Raw genomic sequence first — 19501 nt, 5'->3', positions numbered from 1 at the left:
ACGACCCACGCCCTGTCCTCACACCTTTACTTCTGCCAGTACCTCGTCTCCTACCTTCCAAACTTTAAAGAAGCTCTCCTGCAGTGTAGAGTGAAAATTTCATTCTAGAAACATCCCCCAGGCTGTGGCTAAGCCATGTCTCCACAATATCCTTTCTTTCAGGAGTGCTAGTTCTGCAAGGTTCGCAGGAGAGCTTCTGTAAAGTTTGGAAGATAGGAGACGAGGTACTGGCAGAAGTAAAGGTGTGAGGACGGGGCGTGAGTCGTGCTTGCGTAGCTCAGTTGGTAGAGCACTTGCCCAAGATAGGCAAAGGTCCCGAGTTCGAGTCTCGCTCTGGCACACAGTTTTAATCTGCCAGGAAGTTTCATATCAGTGCACACTCCGCTGTAGAGTGAAAATTTCATTCTAGAAACATCCGCCAGGCTGTGGCTAAGCCATGTCTCCACAATATCCTTTCTTTCAGGAGTGCTAATTCTGCAAGGTTCACAGGAGAGCTTCTGTAAAGTTTGTCAGGTAGGAGACGACGTACAGGTAGAAGTAAAGGTGTGAGGACGGGGCGTGAGTCGTGCTTGGGTAGCTCAGTTGGTAGAGTACTTGCCCGCGAAAGGCAAAGGCCCCAAGTTCGAGTCTCGGTCCGGCACACAGTTTTAATTTGCCAGGAAGTTTCAGGTCGATAGAGGGTTATAGGCATAGTACAACGTACTGCGGCATTTGTCGTTGGTAAAGCAATGCATACTAGACTTGAACTGAGTACTGGAAAAAATTTTGAACACATAATGAACATGACCCTCACAAACTGAAGAAGAAGGAGGAGAGAGCTACTGGGTGTTTAGAAAATTGTATGCAATCAGCAGTGTTAGTGGCAAAGAGCATCATGAAAAAACGAATAAGAAGATGTAAGGGGTTCACCACCCTGCTGGAGCAGATGTAATCTCGATGTATTGCTCACTTGCTAGAACGACAGCTCACATGCACTGCCTGAGACATAAAATATTTTTGCCCCTGTTAAAAGAGAGCTGCAATAGAGCGGCAGGTCAGAGAAGTCTCTGCCGCAGTTGCAGTCACTTGCTATTACATAGTAGTTGTAGTCTGTCACTGGTACAGTGCAGTTTATAGTTAGTAGTTGTTAAAGTCACACTGCAGAAGAAATTGTAAAATTTTATTATATGGAACTGAATGATAATTTTGATCAGCCACAGAGCTAAATGATACCATGGAATGAGATGATGATGAACAAATGAATAATTTTTTATATAATGAAAAATCAACAGGTAATTAAGTCAACCATCTATTGTAAGGTAAATTTTATTATTTTTATTGGCATGTGCTAGTTTACTCACTTGTCTGAGATTTTAATATGAATTTGTTTCGATCTTTTCTTTTGTGATTCATCAGCACCAGTTGACCCTGATTTGTAATATATTCAATTTCCCATGTAATAGATTGTAGATCTTTATTAATAATGTAAAAAATCTTTCAGAATATAATTGTTTTTATCAGTCAACTACTAAAGTAGCTATTAAGTTATTACCAGTCCCAACCCAGCCATTTATCTAAATTAAAATATTCTAGATTTTTTGTCAGATCATAGTGATGTGTTCTTTAGTAATCAGACGACCAGCTGTACAGCTGTGTCACTAAGTACAGTCAGCTTTTCTAGTAATTCAGATCTCAGACAAATGTTATCCAGTATTAATAGATAGGACAGCATTGCACTAAGCTGTGCCATTTACGAGCAGATATATAGACAGCGTTATCTGGCGACACCATCACGAGGTAAGAATTTTTTTTTAAGTTTTTTTCTCACAGACAGATTCAGATTGATTTCACAGGGCCATGGCGTAGCGCTGCTTACGTCAAAATTTATCATATTTCAGAATTTAACTATCCAAATTTAATTATTTTATTTTTATTTTCTGTTTGGGAAGGTTACACATCATTATTTTATATTTTTTTATGTATGCAGTAACGTTACAAAGATGCTGTGTCAAAACAGCTAGGGTTCTGCCAATGCCTAAGATATCTGCCTGAGTTATAGCGCTTCTAATTACAGTATTAGCGGGGATATCGGCAACTGTGTCCTTAGTGGTGGCGCTGCTGCTGTAGCCCAAACAGCAAACAATACGAACACCGATCAGGTGCAGCTACAGGAATCTAAATGGCCTAAAAGGATGATAGAGGCTATCACTACGATGACTGTATCTGAAATCATAAAAGAAAGGTAATGAGTTGTTTATTAAAACAAAATGTACCCTAACTATACCACCTGACAGACCACTTACCAAAACTGATCACCTAAGTTAATCAGGAAACTTAAAATCCCAAGAGTTCATGCCATGTTTATGTAGAATATTTTTCTGAAGACGATTTTGAAATACAAGGAATGTAAGATCGCAAATCTACAGGTTGCAGGAAGAATTGGAATGCACTAGGTTGTACATGTTAAGACAAAACAGAATAATGTACTGACTCGCACAGGGATTTATGGCCGCCAACTGCTTATAATTTTCAGTGTCATGAAGACTTTGCTTCATACGTGGGTGGACATTTCTGTCTAATGTTTCTCCTGACAAGTAAATAAAAACAAGAAACATGCACATCACCACATCTATCAAACCTCATGTGTCATGTCATACACACTATCTTTTAAAGTGCACTTTCCTTTGTTAAGTACCTACTACTTGCCCCAAAAAGATCTAAGCAAGGATGTATGGAGTGTGTCACTGATTGGTCTGTAAACTTATAACAGGATTCCAACCATCACCATGGAAGTGGTAAGGTGGTGGAGATTCATTTTGGCTCATACAAAACTGACGATCTGTAAAAGTATTTTACTTATGCTCAAAAGTTAATTCATTTAAAACAGAGACAAAATGAAAAAACAGAAATAGGCTTTAGTCAAGAACACTCAGTACAATCAGTACTCGGTTTTTCGGGGAGCCAAGTTTTGGCTAATAATACTGAGAAAATTTACGATTCGGATCAACCAGTGGATAGATAGTCTTCCTGTTTGTACGATCTGTGTTGAGTGTAATATCACTATGATTCTATGATAGGTTTCGTTCCAGTTGATGGTATTGTTAGGTGGGACTTCACAATACATGGCCTGTATCTCAATAGAAAAAGGAAGGGCAAATGGCTGTGATTGTAGCAAAAGCTATAGGGCGGGTGGGGGGGGGGGGCACTCATGGGAGTACTTTTCACGCTAAGATGAGTGTCCAATCATTCTACATTGATTGAAATTATTCTTAATGAGAAGTCCAGACAGGCAGGTCCTAGAGAAGTTAAAATATCACAAGATTCTCATAACAGTACAGTGAAAAATAATGTTAGAATATTGCACCAGAATATCTGGGGATTATAAAACAAAGTAGATAACCTTCTTGTTTGTTTAGAAGATTTAGAAACTGAGGGTGGAATACATGTACTATGCCTGTCTGAACATAATATAGTCACAGCTATGGAAATGGTAAATGTAGGTGTATATAAGCTTTCAGCACATCTAAGCAGAGAGGAGGAGTTGCCATATATGTTAAAATCTGTCATAGTGTGAAAAATTTGGAAACTAAAAAATTTTGTGTAGAGCGACATATAGAAGCATGTGCGTGTGAGCTTAAACTAAATAATGGCACTTTTATAATTGTCGCTGTGTATAGGACCCCATTGGGAAATTTACAACTATTTTTGAAAAAATTGGATTCTTTGTTGTGCTGTCAGACAGAGGAAACCAAATTATTGTTTGTGGGGATTTCAATGTAGATTTCCTGAAAGAGTCCGATAGAAAGCTTAACTCTGAAGTATTACTTGGTTCTTTCAATTTGACATCAGTTATTGATTTTCCTACTCAGGTGGTACCGGAAAGCAGTGTACTGATAGAAAATGTTTTCATAGACCAAGATAAATTTAATCAGATCATAACTTTCCATGTTGGGAAAGGTCTGTCTGATGGTGATGCACAGCTAGTTACAGTATATGATATAGCTACATACAGTAATGCAAAACAGTCCTCCAAAATAGTGCATTCGATTAACGATTTAACAAATCAAAATTTTAGGGAAAGCTTTCAAAAGTTAGACTGGGATGGGTTGCACAGGGAACATGATGCTAAATAAAAATTAAACCAATTTTGGGATACCTTTGTGAGTATATTTGAAAACAGTTTCCCTAAGAAAATAGGGAAAATAATTTTAAGAAACCATGTAAAAAGCCATGGCTTACCAAAGGGATAAAAATATCTTGTAAACAGAAAAGGAAAATGTGTCTTATAGCCAGGTGAAGTAATGATCCCAAAACATTGACACATTATAAAAACTACTACACTGTATCAAGAAAAGTTACTAAAAAGACCAGACGTATGTGCATTATATCTGAGATTAGTACATCTGATAATAAAATTAAAACAATTTGGAATACTGTGAAAAGGGAAACAGGGCAACCAAGAGAACAGGAAGACTGTATTTCTATCAAACACAATGATGCATTGATGAGAAATTGATATGGGAGAACCACATAGATGAACTGCTGAAACAGTTAGGTTCAGCCAATTATGCTATTAGGTTTATTGCAAATTTTGGTGATAAACATCTCAGTAAATTAACCTATGATGACTATTTTCATTCACTGCTTTCATATGGCACAATATTTTGGGGCAATTCGTCATTAAGAGAGAAAGTATTCATTGCACAAAAGCATGTAATCAGAATAATAGCTGAAGCCCACCCAAGATCACTTTGCAGACATTTATTTAAAGAACTCAAGATATTCACAGTCCCTTTGCAATACATATATTCACTTATGAAATTTGTTATTATTAACCCATCCCAATTCAAAAATAACAGTGAAGTGCATAGCTGCAACACTATAAGAAAGGATGATCTTCACTACTCTGGATTAAATCTCACTTTGGCACAGAAAGGGGTGAATTATACTGCCACAAAAATCTTTGGTCATTTGCCAAATAGTATTAAAAGTCTGACAGATAGCCAACCAACATTTAAAAGCAAATTAAAACATTTTCTGAATGCCAACTCCTCCTACTCATTAGATGAATCTTAGATATGAAATAGTAACTGTAAAAAAAATAATGAAGAAAAATTTAATTAATTATTTTGTCTAAAGGAAACTTCTGTTAAAGTGAGACATTCCACATCGATGCGAAATGTCGTATTCATGATCTATGGAACAAGGATTAATGTATGTATGTATGTATGTATGTATGTATGTACATCAACAACCGATATATACCATCTATGGGTACTTACATACAGTGCGCCCGGGATACCTCTACATCCACAAGACTACACTGCAATGCACAATTAAGTGCGTGGCATAGGGTCCATCGAACCACCTCTAAGCTATTCCTGTTCCATCACGAACAGTCTGCAAGAAAAACAAACACTTAAATCTTTCCGTGTGAGCTCTGATTTTTCTTATTTAATTATGATGATCATTCCTCCCTCTATAAATTGGCGGGAACAAATTATTTTGACTCTCTGAGGACAAAGTTGATTGAAATTTCGTGAGAAGATCCTACTGCAACGAAAATAGCGTCCATGATTGCCACCTCAATTCGCGTGTCATATCTGTGGCACTGTCTCCTCTAATTCGTTATAGGTCAACACAAGCTGTCCTTCTTTGAACTTTTTTGATGTCCTCTGTCAATCCTATGTGATGTGGATCCCCTGCAACAAAGCAAGAGCCTAGAAGAAAGTAGACAAGCGTAGTGTAAGGAGTTTCATTAGTGGGTCTGTTCTGCCAATAAATCGCAGTCTTTGGTTTGCTTTCGCCACAATATTATCTATGTGATCGTTCTAGTTTAAGTTATTTTTATTTGTAATCCCTCATTATTTAGTTGCATTTACAGCCTTCACTTTTGTGAGTTTTATCCTGTAACCGAAATTTAGCGGATTCCTTTTAGTACTCATGTGGATGACTTCTCACTTCTCATTATTTAAAGTCATATAGATCTCGTTTCCAAATCGTTTTGCAATTTGCTTTGATCATCTGATGACTTTATCGACGGAACTGACTGTATTATCTGCAAAAAATCTGAGATGACTGCTGAGATTGTCTCCTAAATCGTTTATGTAGATTAGGAGAGCAGAGGGCCTATAACACATCCTTGGGGAATGCCAGATATTACTTTTTTTTACTCGAATACTTTCCATCATTTACTACGAACTGTAACCTTTCCGATTTGAAATCGTGTCTAGTTGCACAACTGAGACCCTACTCCATAGGCACGCAACAGGAAACCAGTTGCTAGGAACGATGTCAAAAGTCTTCAAAAATGGTTCAAATGGCTCTGAGCAATATGGGACTTAACTTCTGAGGTCATCAGTCCCCTAGAACTTAGAACTACTTAAACCTAACTAGCGTAAGGACATCACACACATCCATGCCCGAGGCAGGATTCGAACCTGCGACCGAAGTGGTCGCGCGGTTCCAGACTTTAGCGCCTAGAACCGCTCGGCCGCCCCAGCCATCGTCAAAAGTCTTCTGGAAATCTAAAAACATGGAATTAATTTGACATCCCCTGTTGATAACACTCATTATTTCGTGACAATAAAGTGCTAGTTGAGTTTCACAAGAACGATATTTTCGGTATCTTTCTTGGCTGTTTCTCAATAAATCGTTTTATGCGAGGTAAATCATAATGTTCGAACTCAGTATATATTTCAAATCGACGTCAGCGCTACGCATCTGTAATTTGGTGGATTACTCTTATTTCTTTTCTTGGGTGCTGGTGTGACTTCTGCAACTTTACAGTCTTTAGGTACGGATCTTGCAAAAAGAGAGTGATTGTACACTGATCAACTGAACATTATGACCATCTACCTAACAGCCGGTGTGTCTGACTTTGGCATGGATAACAGCGGCGACGCATCGTGGCATCGAAGCAACGACGCCTTGGTAGGTCGCTGGAGATAGTTGGCACAACATCTGCACACACAATTCCTGTGTATTCCGGGGAAGGGGGTATGAGCTTTCAATCACATGCCAGATGTGTTTGATTGGGTTCAGATCTGGCGAGCTGGAGGGCCAGCACATCAACTGAAACTCGCCACAATGACGGGGTATACGTTGTCTGCAGCCACTGTACAATACTCCTTGGTTGTCATGTGCTTCCTCAAGCTTCACTGGACCCATGGATTCCCACGTGAATATATACCAGAGCATAACGGAGTCGACGCCAGCATGTCTCCATCCCGCAGTACTGGTGTCAAGGAGTTGTTCTCCTGCAAGACGATGGATTCGCGTCCTCCCATCGGGATGATGAAGAAGGTATCGGGATTTATCAGACCATGCAATGCTCTACCACTGTGCCAATGTCCAGTGCCGATGGGCACATCCCCACCTCAGTCAAAGTTGCCTATGTCGTGATGTTAACATTGGTGTGTGCGTGGGTCTTCAGCTACAGAGGCCCATCATTTGTAGCATTCCGTGCACTGTGTGTTCAGACACACTTGGACTTTACATTAAAGTCTGATATTAGTTCCACAACAGTTCGCTGCCTGTCACTTTTTACCAGTCTACCCAGCCTACGACGTCCGACATCTGTATAATGAGGGGTGGCGGCCACCCAGCCCCACGACATCTGGACGTGGTTTCACCTTTGGTTTTCCCACGTCTTGAACGCACTCATCACTGCACTCCTCGAACACCTGACAAGTTGTGCAGTTTTCGAAACGCTGAAGCCATACCTCCAGGCAAGCTGCCCTCGATCAAACTCAGATAGATCATGAACCTTCTCCATTCTGCACACAGACAGTATGATAACTGATACTACATGCACCTTGCCTGTGTCTGACTAGCAGTCATTCATCGCCAGGTGACACTGCTGTCGGCTGGTTTGGTTTATATCGATAGTAGGTCAGTTGTCATAACGTTCTGGCTGATCAGTGTGTCGGGTTCAGCTAAACTGGTGGCTGTCCGACCTTTGCTTAACGTGATTCAGAAGAATGAAGACCTTCAGTTGAGCAACAATATCTTTATTGCGGGCGCGTACCTGACGACGCCCGGCATGCATGGACAGATCGGAGCTATAAATTTTGCTTCCGGCCTATACAGAGGATCCTTAATCCTCGGAAACTTGCGTAGTTAGGAGAGGAAACAGTACTCGTCCACACAAGTCAGGAGGCACGGAACTACTCACTAACTCCAAAAACAAGGAATAATAACAATAAACAGAACGTATATAAAAGCTAGAAAACACAGCGCCTCTAGAGGCTGAGCGCGGAACTACACTGACGTCGTGTGCAGTAATTACGACCGCACAGCACACAAACACACACACACACCAGCGAGCTTGAATTAGCGCGCGGGAGCGTCGCTACATCAGCCCCCCGGGCGGAAGCGGAGCGTCGGCGTCGAGATACCGCGCCGGAAAGTGCACCCGACGTCCAGAACGGGTCGTCCTCGTCGGAGGAGCAGGAACAACGGCAGGAGGCGGATGTTGTGCTACGTTGGGCGGCGGATGTTGAAGAGCCGGCGCCGGAGATGTGGCGTCAGTGTCTGGAACAGCTGTAGGTGGACGCCTACGACGAGGTGCCGCTAGTGGGGTGTCAGGAAAAACATACGCAGGTTTAGCCCGATTCAACGCAACAGTCGTGGGTTTGCCATTCACTAGGATATCCATGGTGTGGGCACTGCGCCGTAGCACTTCATATGGACCAGAATAAGGAGCTTGTAGAGGCGGTTTAACGCCCTCAGTGCGGAGCATGACGTGACGACATTGTTCCAGGTCCTGGTGCACGAAAGTGGGCGGCTTGCCATGACATGTGGCTTTCGGAGGGCGAATCTTTGATACATGGTCCCTCAATCGTCGCAAGAAATCCGGCTGGCCAGTAGCAACTGTCTCTGTGGCATCAGCGTCTACAAAGTCACCAGGAAGGCGCAGTGTTTCTCCATAAACCAGTTCTGCCGCTGACGACCCCAGGTCTGGTTTGAAAGTCGTCCGTAAGCCTAACAAGACCACTGGTAGTGCGGTTGTCCAGGTTTCTTCGTGGCACATCAGCGCGGCCTTCAAACAACGGTGCCAGCGTTCGATCATTCCGTTACTTGCTGGGTGATAACTTGTGGTCTTATGGTGGGTGTAACCACAAAACTTGGCCAGCTGTGAGAACAGGTCTGATTCAAATTGCCGTCCGCGGTCAGTGGTAATATGTAGTGGGCATCCAAATCTTGCCAACCAAGTCATTGCAAAAGCGGAAGCTAATGTGTCTGCTGTGATATTATCCACCGGCACTGCCTCCGGCCAACGCGTAAAACGGTCGATCATTGTAAAGAGATATCTTTGCCCGTTCGAAGGTGGAAGTGGTCCGACTACATCTAAATGAACGTGGGCAAAGTGGGCGGTGGTATCCGGAAAATCGCCGATCGGTGCGTGTACATGGCGGTTAATCTTGCAGCGTTGGCACTGAAGACAAGATTGGACCCACTCGCGGCAGTCTTTTTGCATGCCTGGCCACACGAAACGTTGCCATACTAGGCGGAATGTCGGGCGTACCCCGGGATGGCACAATCCATGTACTATATCAAAGGCTTGTCTTCTAAAAGCCGGCGTCAGAAAGGGACGAGGTCGGCCGCGAGAAACGTCGCAGTATAGCTGTGTATCTTCCCCCGGAACATCGACGAGTTTCAGTTGCAATGCGGAAGCCGTGTCTTTAACATAGGCAAGGAGTTCTTCGTCGTCTCTCTGTGCCTGTGCCAGTGCACTTATGACTGCTAAGTAGGGAGCTATTGTATCAGGTTACTCTGAAACGAACCTGAGTGGTATACAATCTGGACCAGATTCCTTCCCTTTATTAAGTAACTGAAGCTGATTTGCTACACCGAGGATATCTACTTGTAAGTTTATCATGTTGGCAGCTATTGTTTCAGATTCGAATTTAAGAACATTTCTTTCGTACCCTATGGTGAAGGAATATCGGAAAACTGTGTTTAGTAACACTGCTTTAGTGGCACTGTCACCCCTAACATCAACAGTTTTATCGCGCAGTGAGGGTATTTATTGTGTCTTTCCACTGGTGTATTTTATATACGACCAGAATTGGATTTTCTGCCAGATTTCCAGTCAGAGTTTCTTTGTGGAAACTATTAAAAGCATCTTGCATTGAAGTTCACGCTAAGTTGCCAGTCTCAGGTGTTTTGCGTTCTTTGAAAGATGACTGCCTTTTTCGTTGATTCTGCAACAGTGTTCTGATTTGTTTTGAGCATCATGGTGGATCAGCAGCACCTCTTGTTAGTTTATTTGGCATATATCTCTCAATTGCCACCTATTCTATTTTCTGAATTTAAACCATATCTGGTCTATACTTACAGCGACAGATTGGAAAGAGTGGAGACTGTCTCTTAGGAAGGTATCAGGCGAACTTAATATCTGCTTTTTTGAACTGATGTATCTTGCATTTATTTCTTGTGGGTTTTGATGTTACAGTATTTAGTCTGGCTACAATGACCTTATGGTCACTAATCCCTTTATCAGCCTGATGCTCCCTATTTTCACAGGATTATATGTTGGAAAGAGGTCAAGTATGTTTTCGCGACAAACTCACTGAGGTTCACAGCTGTCCAAAATATCTTTCAGTGACTGTTCAGACATTAGAGAATCTTGAGCTGAGCATCGTTATCCAGGATGCGAAATTAGTTGCTTTTTGAGGAGATGATATAGCGGTTCATCTTCATTTGAAGCAGCAACACTGTGGGAATAAAGTATAAAATAAACCACATCCCATTCAGTACACTACTCTGCAGCAACAGGACAAGGCGATAACACATCAGAGTTATGAGTTAAGTCTATAGGATTCGAATCTCACAATGGTGTCACTCTAAACAACTCCAGTTCAATACGATGAACGAATCACTCATCGGGAATACATATCTCACAGACCTTTCGCTTTGACAACATTCAATAATAACGTCAAGATACGAATACTAATTCTGCATCAAGATAATTTAACAGTTCCGAGCAACAGTTTCCTATACTCGAAAGGCACATTCATGAAGATTGATGGAGGCATTCCAGCAACAAACATCGCGACTTAGTGTAATGCATTCGCCTTCTGTTTCAAGAGTTACGACGGTATTCTTAAGGCAGCAGAGGAGACTGGACAAGTAAAATCTGAAAAACATCAATACATCAAATGCGGACCTGAATATTCTACAAAACGCAGGATGGTCCATTGATGAATCGAAAAGTAATCATTTTAGTACCTGCATACCTCTCAAATTGCTTATGAGGTTGTTTGAGGACAATAAGTGAGCCATCATGGAGACTTTTACGTGTCTTAAACTCTGGAGTTCAACTACCATTAAGTTTCCATTCGTGGGAGCTTTACAAGTATTCAGCTCTGCCGACGACTTCAAGAGATTAAGTCGTCGATTAAGATAGTGATTAAGATATCTGTTCAACTATAAATGCTTCGATTCATTATTCTGGGGTTTCAGGCAGACAGGTGAGAGAATGTAACTAAGGATTCCAGCGTATTAGACAAATGCGACATAACGAATGGAAAAGTGTTCCTGAATTCAGCATATTACCCATACAATAATCTACAAGTTGACTGGAACAGTGACAATATCAGCATACTGTATCATATTTACTCGATATTTTGTTTTCTTCTTACTATGAGGGCGATGAATTTGGATGCATGCTCAGTACACGTAAGCTTAAGGAATTTGCCCCAGCTGCTGTGACTGATTACTGGAAGTAAAACAGATGTATCAAGGCACGTCCTACAGGTATCCACCCAGAATTTGTATGAATAATCAGATAATTTCTCACTAAACACAGGTGTACACATCGTTGTTGCATGACCTTATGATTAGTCATTCACCTCTCACAGGAAATGCGGAGCGAACAGTTTAAGTGTGGTGGTATTGCTTAACACCAGAGGCATTCCAAGATGGCACCTCAACGTGTGAGCATCATCACAGATGTGCAAGGTTTTTACAACGAATGTGGACAATTAGTGTTCAAAGATGTTGCATTTCTTGCATTCGAAAACAGTTGATGAATATTTGAAATGTTCTCAACAATCGTTGCTTCACGCAAGCCGCTTAAAGCAGTGCGGAGTGTCAAGACTCACCTGTCAACAATCTGCTTAATGCACAAAGCGGTATGACAATGATGGACTGCAGCATGAAGAAGTGAAGTCAACATTATTTACTCCGAAGGTCGTGAAAAAGTTGGGAAAGTGCTTCAATATGGAACCTTGAAGATTATAAATGTCCAGCTATTCAGACAATCAGGAAAAAATATGGACACATGAATGATTATGTCTGTACTTCAGAAAATGTAGAAATACTTTTATGATGGGTTATCAGTAAATGATAGTGTCTTCTTTTGAAACTGTGTTTTATTCACTCACATCCTCCTCCTCCTCTACTTACAGCGTTCTAGTAAGTACTCACTATATGTTACCTGAGCAGTCCACTGAGTACCAGAAATATAATTCTTGGAGCCTCCTCAATACGTTTCTGGAACTGACAGCTGTTCAAAACCATCTGCATCCAATAATACACACTAGGCTCTCTGTATATGGAAATTGTCCAAGCGTCTAATACATGAACTGAGGTATACATCTCTTCCAGAACATTTAATTCCTTCTAGCTATCACTGCGTCCGCTATGTCTAGTGTGATTGATCCAAAGTTGGCGAGGCTATGGGAAGATCCAGGTCGTTTCCCAGCAGCAGATCTGCAATGGTCACCAATGTAGCTCGGTCGTATGGGTGGTAGTCAACAATAATAGTCAGATCTCGGATGGGCAAGACTCAACAAACTGATGATATCACACTAGAATGGGCACAAGCCTATATGCAGCCAGCTCTCATCCTCTAGCCATTGTCTGCTCGAGCTGCTTGATGCCAGCACATTAGTGGGTGGCCATTAATAGGAAACTCCTATGAACCATTGGAAGAATATTTGCCACCAGATGCGCTCCATGTCTTCAAAGTATTTTGCTGGGCTAGAGAAGTCAGACTGTTCAAAGTTCTGTAACATTATAATGTTTGGTCTTACCTGATCCTGTGTGGCCTGCAAATCAGTAGGTTGACAAAAATGCTCAGTAGAAATCATTTACGCTTTGGTGGCCTCTCACTGTTGAGCGCACTCGTGCTGCAGATTCAATTTCGAAGTAAGCACAGAGAAATTCTAATTCGTATTCAAATGTCCAATTTTGTGGTAAAGAATATAGGAACTGATCATTCCAAGCTTAGGAGTCAATTTAGTTACTGTAAGTGCTGAAAACTTTAAATTTACGGACAGTCAGAAAGTGTTTGTAAAAGAAATTTCCATTTTCATGTGAACCAGATTATTCTCTACAGCATCACGTCAGCGATTCATTGTCATATCTGGATGTGTGGTACTATTCTGGTGGAAAATTATTTAAACGCCATAAATTTGTATTGTCACCAAAGTTTTCTGAATACGAATTGTAAACATTCAAATTCATCCGTTTGGTTTTCACGGTTAAGCTTTCTTTCAATACTTTCAACATTTTCATTCATAGCATACCTGTAGTGCTAGTTTTCCCCATTGATTTTCTCCGAGTTATCTTTAAAATTTATTAATGACTGATATTCTGCTGTGTCTGTAAATGGTAATGGCGTCATGTCATTTGAATTTCTATCTGCACTGGTTGACAAATTTGCCATTTTCATTGTCTGGTCACCAACTTTTTCTTTAATTGTGCTTAACTGTTCTTTTGTTCTTTAGAATTTAATGTCACAGTTTCCACTTGTTCGCCAATTTCTATTACCATTGTGTTAAGCTGTCCACTTCCTACTTTTATCTGCTGCTATTGCACTTGGAACTAGTGCTCGTTTTTGCTAACAATTCTCCTTGTCATTATGCTAGTTTGTTTTCGTGTTCTGTTTCAAGGTCACATACTCTAGTTGCTAAACTGTTGATTATGGGTTGAAGATCATTTTTAATTTCTTCCATGAGTAATTTAGTATTTTCTTCCTGTGATTTTTTATTTCTTCCTTAAGTGATATTTTATTTTCTCCCTGTGATTTCCTGTTATCTTCCAGTGATTTTTCGTTTTTCTTACTCATTTCATCTTACGTTTAAGCATCTGTAGAATCGACTCTAGAAAATTTGTAGGATTCATGCAGTGTGGTTCCATATAATTGTTCAATGAAGGTGATGTCTGTTGTGCTGGCACAAAACCTGACTCTCATATCAAATCAAACACCTTCAAGCCATCTAATATCCAAACTGTTATTTTATTTGGCTACCATTTTGGCTGCAGGCCCCCTGACGGACGTGTAGGATGATTCCAACCTCAGTTCCGTTCAAAATAGGGATCAGCAGTCCAAGACTGGTATCTGTAGATTCCTGCTAGATATAGCAATCGTTTCAATCGTCTTCACGATCTGATATGGTTAAGGGACCTGAAGATGGCATAGTAAATCTCCGAAACTAGTATCCTAATAATACAACAGTTTGGAAGTTACACAGCTGAAAGATGTTTGATTTGACCTGAGCTTCTGTACTGAACAGCTGAGTCACGCAACGCTCTCTGGAAAGATGGACTTACAGAGACTTGATTCTTATGTGTCTGTTACCAGTTATAAAATTTCGCACTACTGAGGCTACTTTAATAAACTTCCTCTGAACTGTGGCGACTTATAGCCGACGGATTCAGTTTCAGAATTTGCCGTCTCATAATTGTTCTCTAAATTGCTTAATAATTGTGGATCCACGCTATTTCGTGCAGTGACATGTAAACTATTGGTAGTTGCTAATTGCTCAGTGTGGTTTATTCACTCTGTACCAAGTTACTATTCTGCAGCACCCGCTGTCGTCTTGCGCTATGGGAAAAAACAAAATTGCTACAGTAACCAAACAAACAAAAGAAGACCTGCACTATAATGCAAGGAAATACTCAATAACGCACGAAATCCACATAGAATCATTACTATTATGCCAATTGTTTACGCAATTAAAAAACTATAATCATCACACAATACAAAATTTCACAAACTCAACACAAAATTTTAAATGAATTGCCTGAAAAAGAAGTACAACATTAGTAAAATTAGCGAATCGGTATTTTTTGCTTTCATGAAATCCAACCCTATCTGACTATATATTACCAAAATAACAAACGAACTATCCTGGCAGAGAGGCCGACATATGGAAGCTTCCCATTATGTGTTTCTGTATAAAATTCTTCCCAGATTTACCTCCCACAAATTGCCCACAAATTGATATCCATCTTTGAGTAAACTAGAGTGATAACAGAATGAGATTTTCACTCTGCAGCGGAGTGTGCGCTGATATGAAACTTCCTGGCAGATTAAAACTGTGTGCCCGACCGAGACTCGAACTCGAGACCTTTGCCTTTCGCGGGCAAGTGCTCTACCATCTGAGCTACCGAAGCACGACTCGCGCCCGGTGCTCACAGCTTTACTTCTGCCAGTATCTCGTCTCCTACCTTCCAAACTTTACAGAAACTCTCCTGCGAACCTTGCAGAACTAGCACTCCTGAAAGAAAGGATATAGCGGAGACATGGCTTAGCCACAGCCTGGGGGATGTTTCCAGAATGAGATTTTCACTCTGCAGCGGAGTGCGCGCTGATATGAAACTTCCTGGCAGATTAAAACTGTGTGCCCGACCGAGACTCGAGCTCGAGACCTTTGCCTTTCGCGGGCAAGTGTTCTACCATCTGAGCTACCGAAGCACGACTCACGCCCGGTGCTCACAGCTTTACTTCTGCCAGTATCTCGTCTCCTACCTTCCAACTTTACAGAAGCTCTCCTGCGAACCTTGCAGAACTAGCACTCCTGAAAGAAAGGATATAGCGGAGACATGGCTTAGCCACAGCCTGGGGGATGTTTCCAGAATGAGTTTGGAAGGTAGGAGACGAGATACTGGCAGAAGTAAAGCTGTGAGCACCGGGCGTGAGTCGTGCTTCGGTAGCTCAGATGGTAGAGCACTTGCCCGCGAAAGGCAAAGGTCTCGAGTTCGAGTCTCGGTCGGGCACACAGTTTTAATCTGCCAGGAAGTTTCATTTAGAGTGATAACCTTTGACTAAACAGAACCTAATTTGAATCGAATTGTAACTGGTCAGCATACAACGTGTCTTTATAATAAATTCGCAACTGAAGTAAATCAATTATCTGAGTCTAATAAAAATTTTCGCTTTTTTGGGTCTTAACAACATTGTTGCAGATTTTCCGAAAGCACAACAGCAAAGAGCAAGCAGATTTCTATTTCTAAATGAATATTCAGAGTGTTGCATAGGTACCATATGATGCAATTTGGTAACGCATAATGGTAAACCTTCTTTAAACCGCGGCGATTTTAGAATCAATTGGTACAGCATTGACAGAGAATTTCTACACAAATCAAACAACTTAATCAGTTGAGATTTTAACACATGACTCAGGGAAATGTGGTGGTCTTTCTCTCATCTCTGAGCAAGTTAACTAGCTGACAATAAGTATTCTAACAGATTAGGTGCGCAGTGCTGCAGTCTTACCTCATACTTCTTTGCTTAAAAAATTGTATTTGCAATAAATGTCTTTCATCCAACAGATATGATCACTAGTCAACACAGCACTACTGAATGCATCCATCACATACCACACCGAGCGAGGTGGCGCAGTGGTTAGCACACTGGACTCGCATTCGGGAGGACGACGGTTCAATCCCGTCTCTGGCCATCCTGATTTAGGTTTTCCGTGATTTCCCTAAATCGCTTCAGGCAAATGCCGGGATGGTTCCTTTGAAAGGGCACGGCCGATTTCCTTCCCCATCCTTCCCTCACCCGAGCTTGCGCTCCGTCTCTAATGACCTCGTTGTCGACGGGACGTTAAACACTAATATCCTCCTCCACATACCACACTTAAGACAAGAGTGTATCAGACTGCGGCGAGAACAGAAACGACACAGGTTTTGAACTATCCCCACCACGTCGTCCCAGCTGTAACCAAGCGACCAATGAAAAATCAGAACTGGAAGGCCAATCGGAAAGCGCTACGTTTTTATTGAAGAGAAGAAGTTTGAGGTAAGACTGCAGTACTGTGCACCTGATCTGTTAGAATACTTATTGTCAGCTAGTTAACTTGCTCAGAGGAGAGAGAAAGGCCACCACACTTCCCTGAGTCACACATTGAGATATCAATTGACTAAGCTGTTTCGTTAAGCATAGTATTTTTCATACCAATGTTGGGTCTGAAGATCACATTAAATTTTACTCTGTCTTTTTGAATACATACTTCATTCTGAAATCGTTGTCTTGGATTATCATTTCGTAGGAATAGTTACTCTCCCAATCCCAATGTTTAAAGAAGGTTTACAATTATGCGCACCACACTGCACCATATGGTATGCAACAGTTTGACTGTTTATTTAGAAATAGAAATCTAGTTTAGCTGCATCTTGCTTGCTGTTTGCTGTTGTACTTTCGAGAAATCTGCAACAATGTTACCAAGAAAATTTGATGGGGCCCAGATAACTGTTTTACTTCAGTTGCGTTGTGTTCAGGCCAGTTACAGTTCGATTCAAATTAGGTTCTGTTTGTTGAAAGGATATCATAACAGTTTACTCAGATGATGGAAAAATGTTTTTGGGTGCATAGTTTTGGTAATACGCTGATTTTGTATAGTGTGAGAGGTAAATTTGGGCTAAATTTAATACAGTGGAGGGATTACATATGTCGACCTTTTCTGCAGGATGCTCAGTGAGCTGCCAGCGCCCACTGGGCAATCCAGTGCAGCCACAGGACTTACTTGGCAATCTGAAACAGCGTGATCGCTGCTGCTGCTATACCCAGCCTGATGTTGTGGTGTGCTTCGACGACGCTTACATGATGACTCAGGGCACAGAGCGTTGCCACACCATAGGAAAAGAGATGTATTCATTCTGCCATGCCACAGATGGGCCTGCGACGTCGACGGCCTGGACAGCACTGGAGATATCGATGGACCTGGCTGCTGCTGCGGCTTCTGCACAGCTGCCTGTGGGTACACATGGGCAGCAGCGACTTGGGCTGCTGCATGTACAGCTGTTGATGCATACAAGAGCGACCAGCAGCGGCAAATCTGCGAAACAGGTTGCTGCGTAGCCAGAAAATGGTACATAATCCACAGACGCAGCTGCATCTTCGTCGTCATCGTGGGCGATGGACTGTGCTGCATCATCATCATCATGAGTGGCGAAGTGGGCTGATTAAATATTAGCACAGATGCTCCATTGATCTGTTGATGCTCACCTGACCGTGGCTGTGCCATCACAAGTGGGCCAGCTGCTGCTGCTGCTGCTGCAGGTGCAAGTCTGCCAGGCAGTATTTCTCTATATCACCTGCACAGACAGAAGGAGGAAAAATATTGAGTATCATGTGTAATATTGAAGAAATAAAAATATATGTAGGTGTTTACAGTATTTCTCTGAACGTTCAAAAATCTCAGAGTCCGAATCAGTCAGCAGGCTCCTACTGGCCCCTATCTCCAGTAATATTTGGTCCAACTCGACCTGCACATCGAGTACTGCTAGAAACTAACAAGAACACATCACATTCGCAATCCATGCAAGCAATTGTGTGTGTTTTGGGTGTTAGTAATGTTAGGAGAAGAAGAAGAAGAAGAAGAAGAAGAAGAAAAGAAGTAGTACTATTACTTGTGTATTCGCTCCTCGATGATCGGCGTCGTGCACCATGAACTAATGCTGGAGAATGGCTTCATAGGATGTGTCAGCAGAGTCTCCTAGGATTCGTCACCATTATCGAATGTATCTCGATAATGATGATGAAGCCATAACATTAGTAAAGTAACATGCAGTTGTGGCTATGTGTTGGGTGTTAGTATTGTCAGATAAAGAATAGGGGCAACTGGTACTAACGTGTGCGCTCCTCTATGGAGAGAGGAGGAGTTGCCATACTTGTTAAACTCAATCATAGTGTGAAAAATTTGGAAACTAAAAATTTTTTCGTAGAATAACACATAGAAGCATGTGCATGTGAGCTTAAACTAATTAAAGGCACTTTTATAATTGTAGCCACGAATAGGTCCCCACTGGGAAATTTTCAACTATTTTTGGAAAACTTGGATTCTTTGTTGGGCTACCTGTCAGACAAAGGAAAGCAAGTTATTGTTTGTGGAGATTTCAACGTAGATTTTCTGAAAGAGTCATAGAAAACTTGACCTTGAAGTATTACTTGGTTCTTTCAATTTGACATCAGTTATTGATTTTCCTACTCGGGTGGTACAGGAAAGCAGGACACTGATAGATAACGTTTTCATAGACCAAGATAAATTCAACCAAATAAAAACTTTTCCTGTTAAGAATGGTCTGTCTGATCACCATGGACAGCTAGTTACAGTATATGATATAGATCCATACAGTAATGCAAAACAGTCCTCCAAAATAGTGCATTCAGTTAACGATTTAACACTTCAAAATTTTAGCGAAAGCTTGCAACAGTTATGCTGGGTTGAGGTGTACAGGGAACATGATGCTAAATTAAAATTAAACCTACTTCGTGATACCT

The 19501-nt window shown here is 41.4% G+C and overlaps 1 protein-coding gene across 1 annotated transcript; it reads right to left on the bottom strand.

Moving 5' to 3' along the window:
• Nucleotides 1-8332: 8332 nt before the first annotated feature.
• Nucleotides 8333-18128, bottom strand: LOC124615658 (lysine-rich arabinogalactan protein 19-like). The gene is made up of 2 exons (XM_047143680.1): nt 17942-18128; nt 8333-8874 (listed from the first exon to the last, which is right to left on the bottom strand). The coding sequence occupies exons 1-2, from the start codon at nt 18126-18128 to the stop codon at nt 8333-8335; spliced, it is 729 nt and encodes a 242-aa protein (XP_046999636.1).
• Nucleotides 18129-19501: the final 1373 nt, after the last annotated feature.

This window comes from Schistocerca americana, chromosome 5, assembly GCF_021461395.2.
Source record: "Schistocerca americana isolate TAMUIC-IGC-003095 chromosome 5, iqSchAmer2.1, whole genome shotgun sequence".
NCBI lineage: Eukaryota > Metazoa > Arthropoda > Insecta > Orthoptera > Acrididae > Schistocerca > Schistocerca americana.
The sequence above is the reverse complement of the archived record's forward strand: the minus strand, read 5'-3'. Positions and strand labels throughout refer to the sequence as shown.

What these genes read in the sequence shown, in the direction of transcription:
- LOC124615658 (XM_047143680.1), bottom strand. Translation starts at nt 18,128, where the DNA reads ATGACGACGAAGATGCAGCTGCGTCTGTGGATTATGTACCATTTTCTG. An exon ending in GAAGCCGCAGCAGCAGCCAG is followed by an intron (nt 8,875 to 17,941) that starts GTCCATCGATAT and finishes GTGACTTTGTAG; the next exon opens with ACGCTGATGCCACAGAGACA.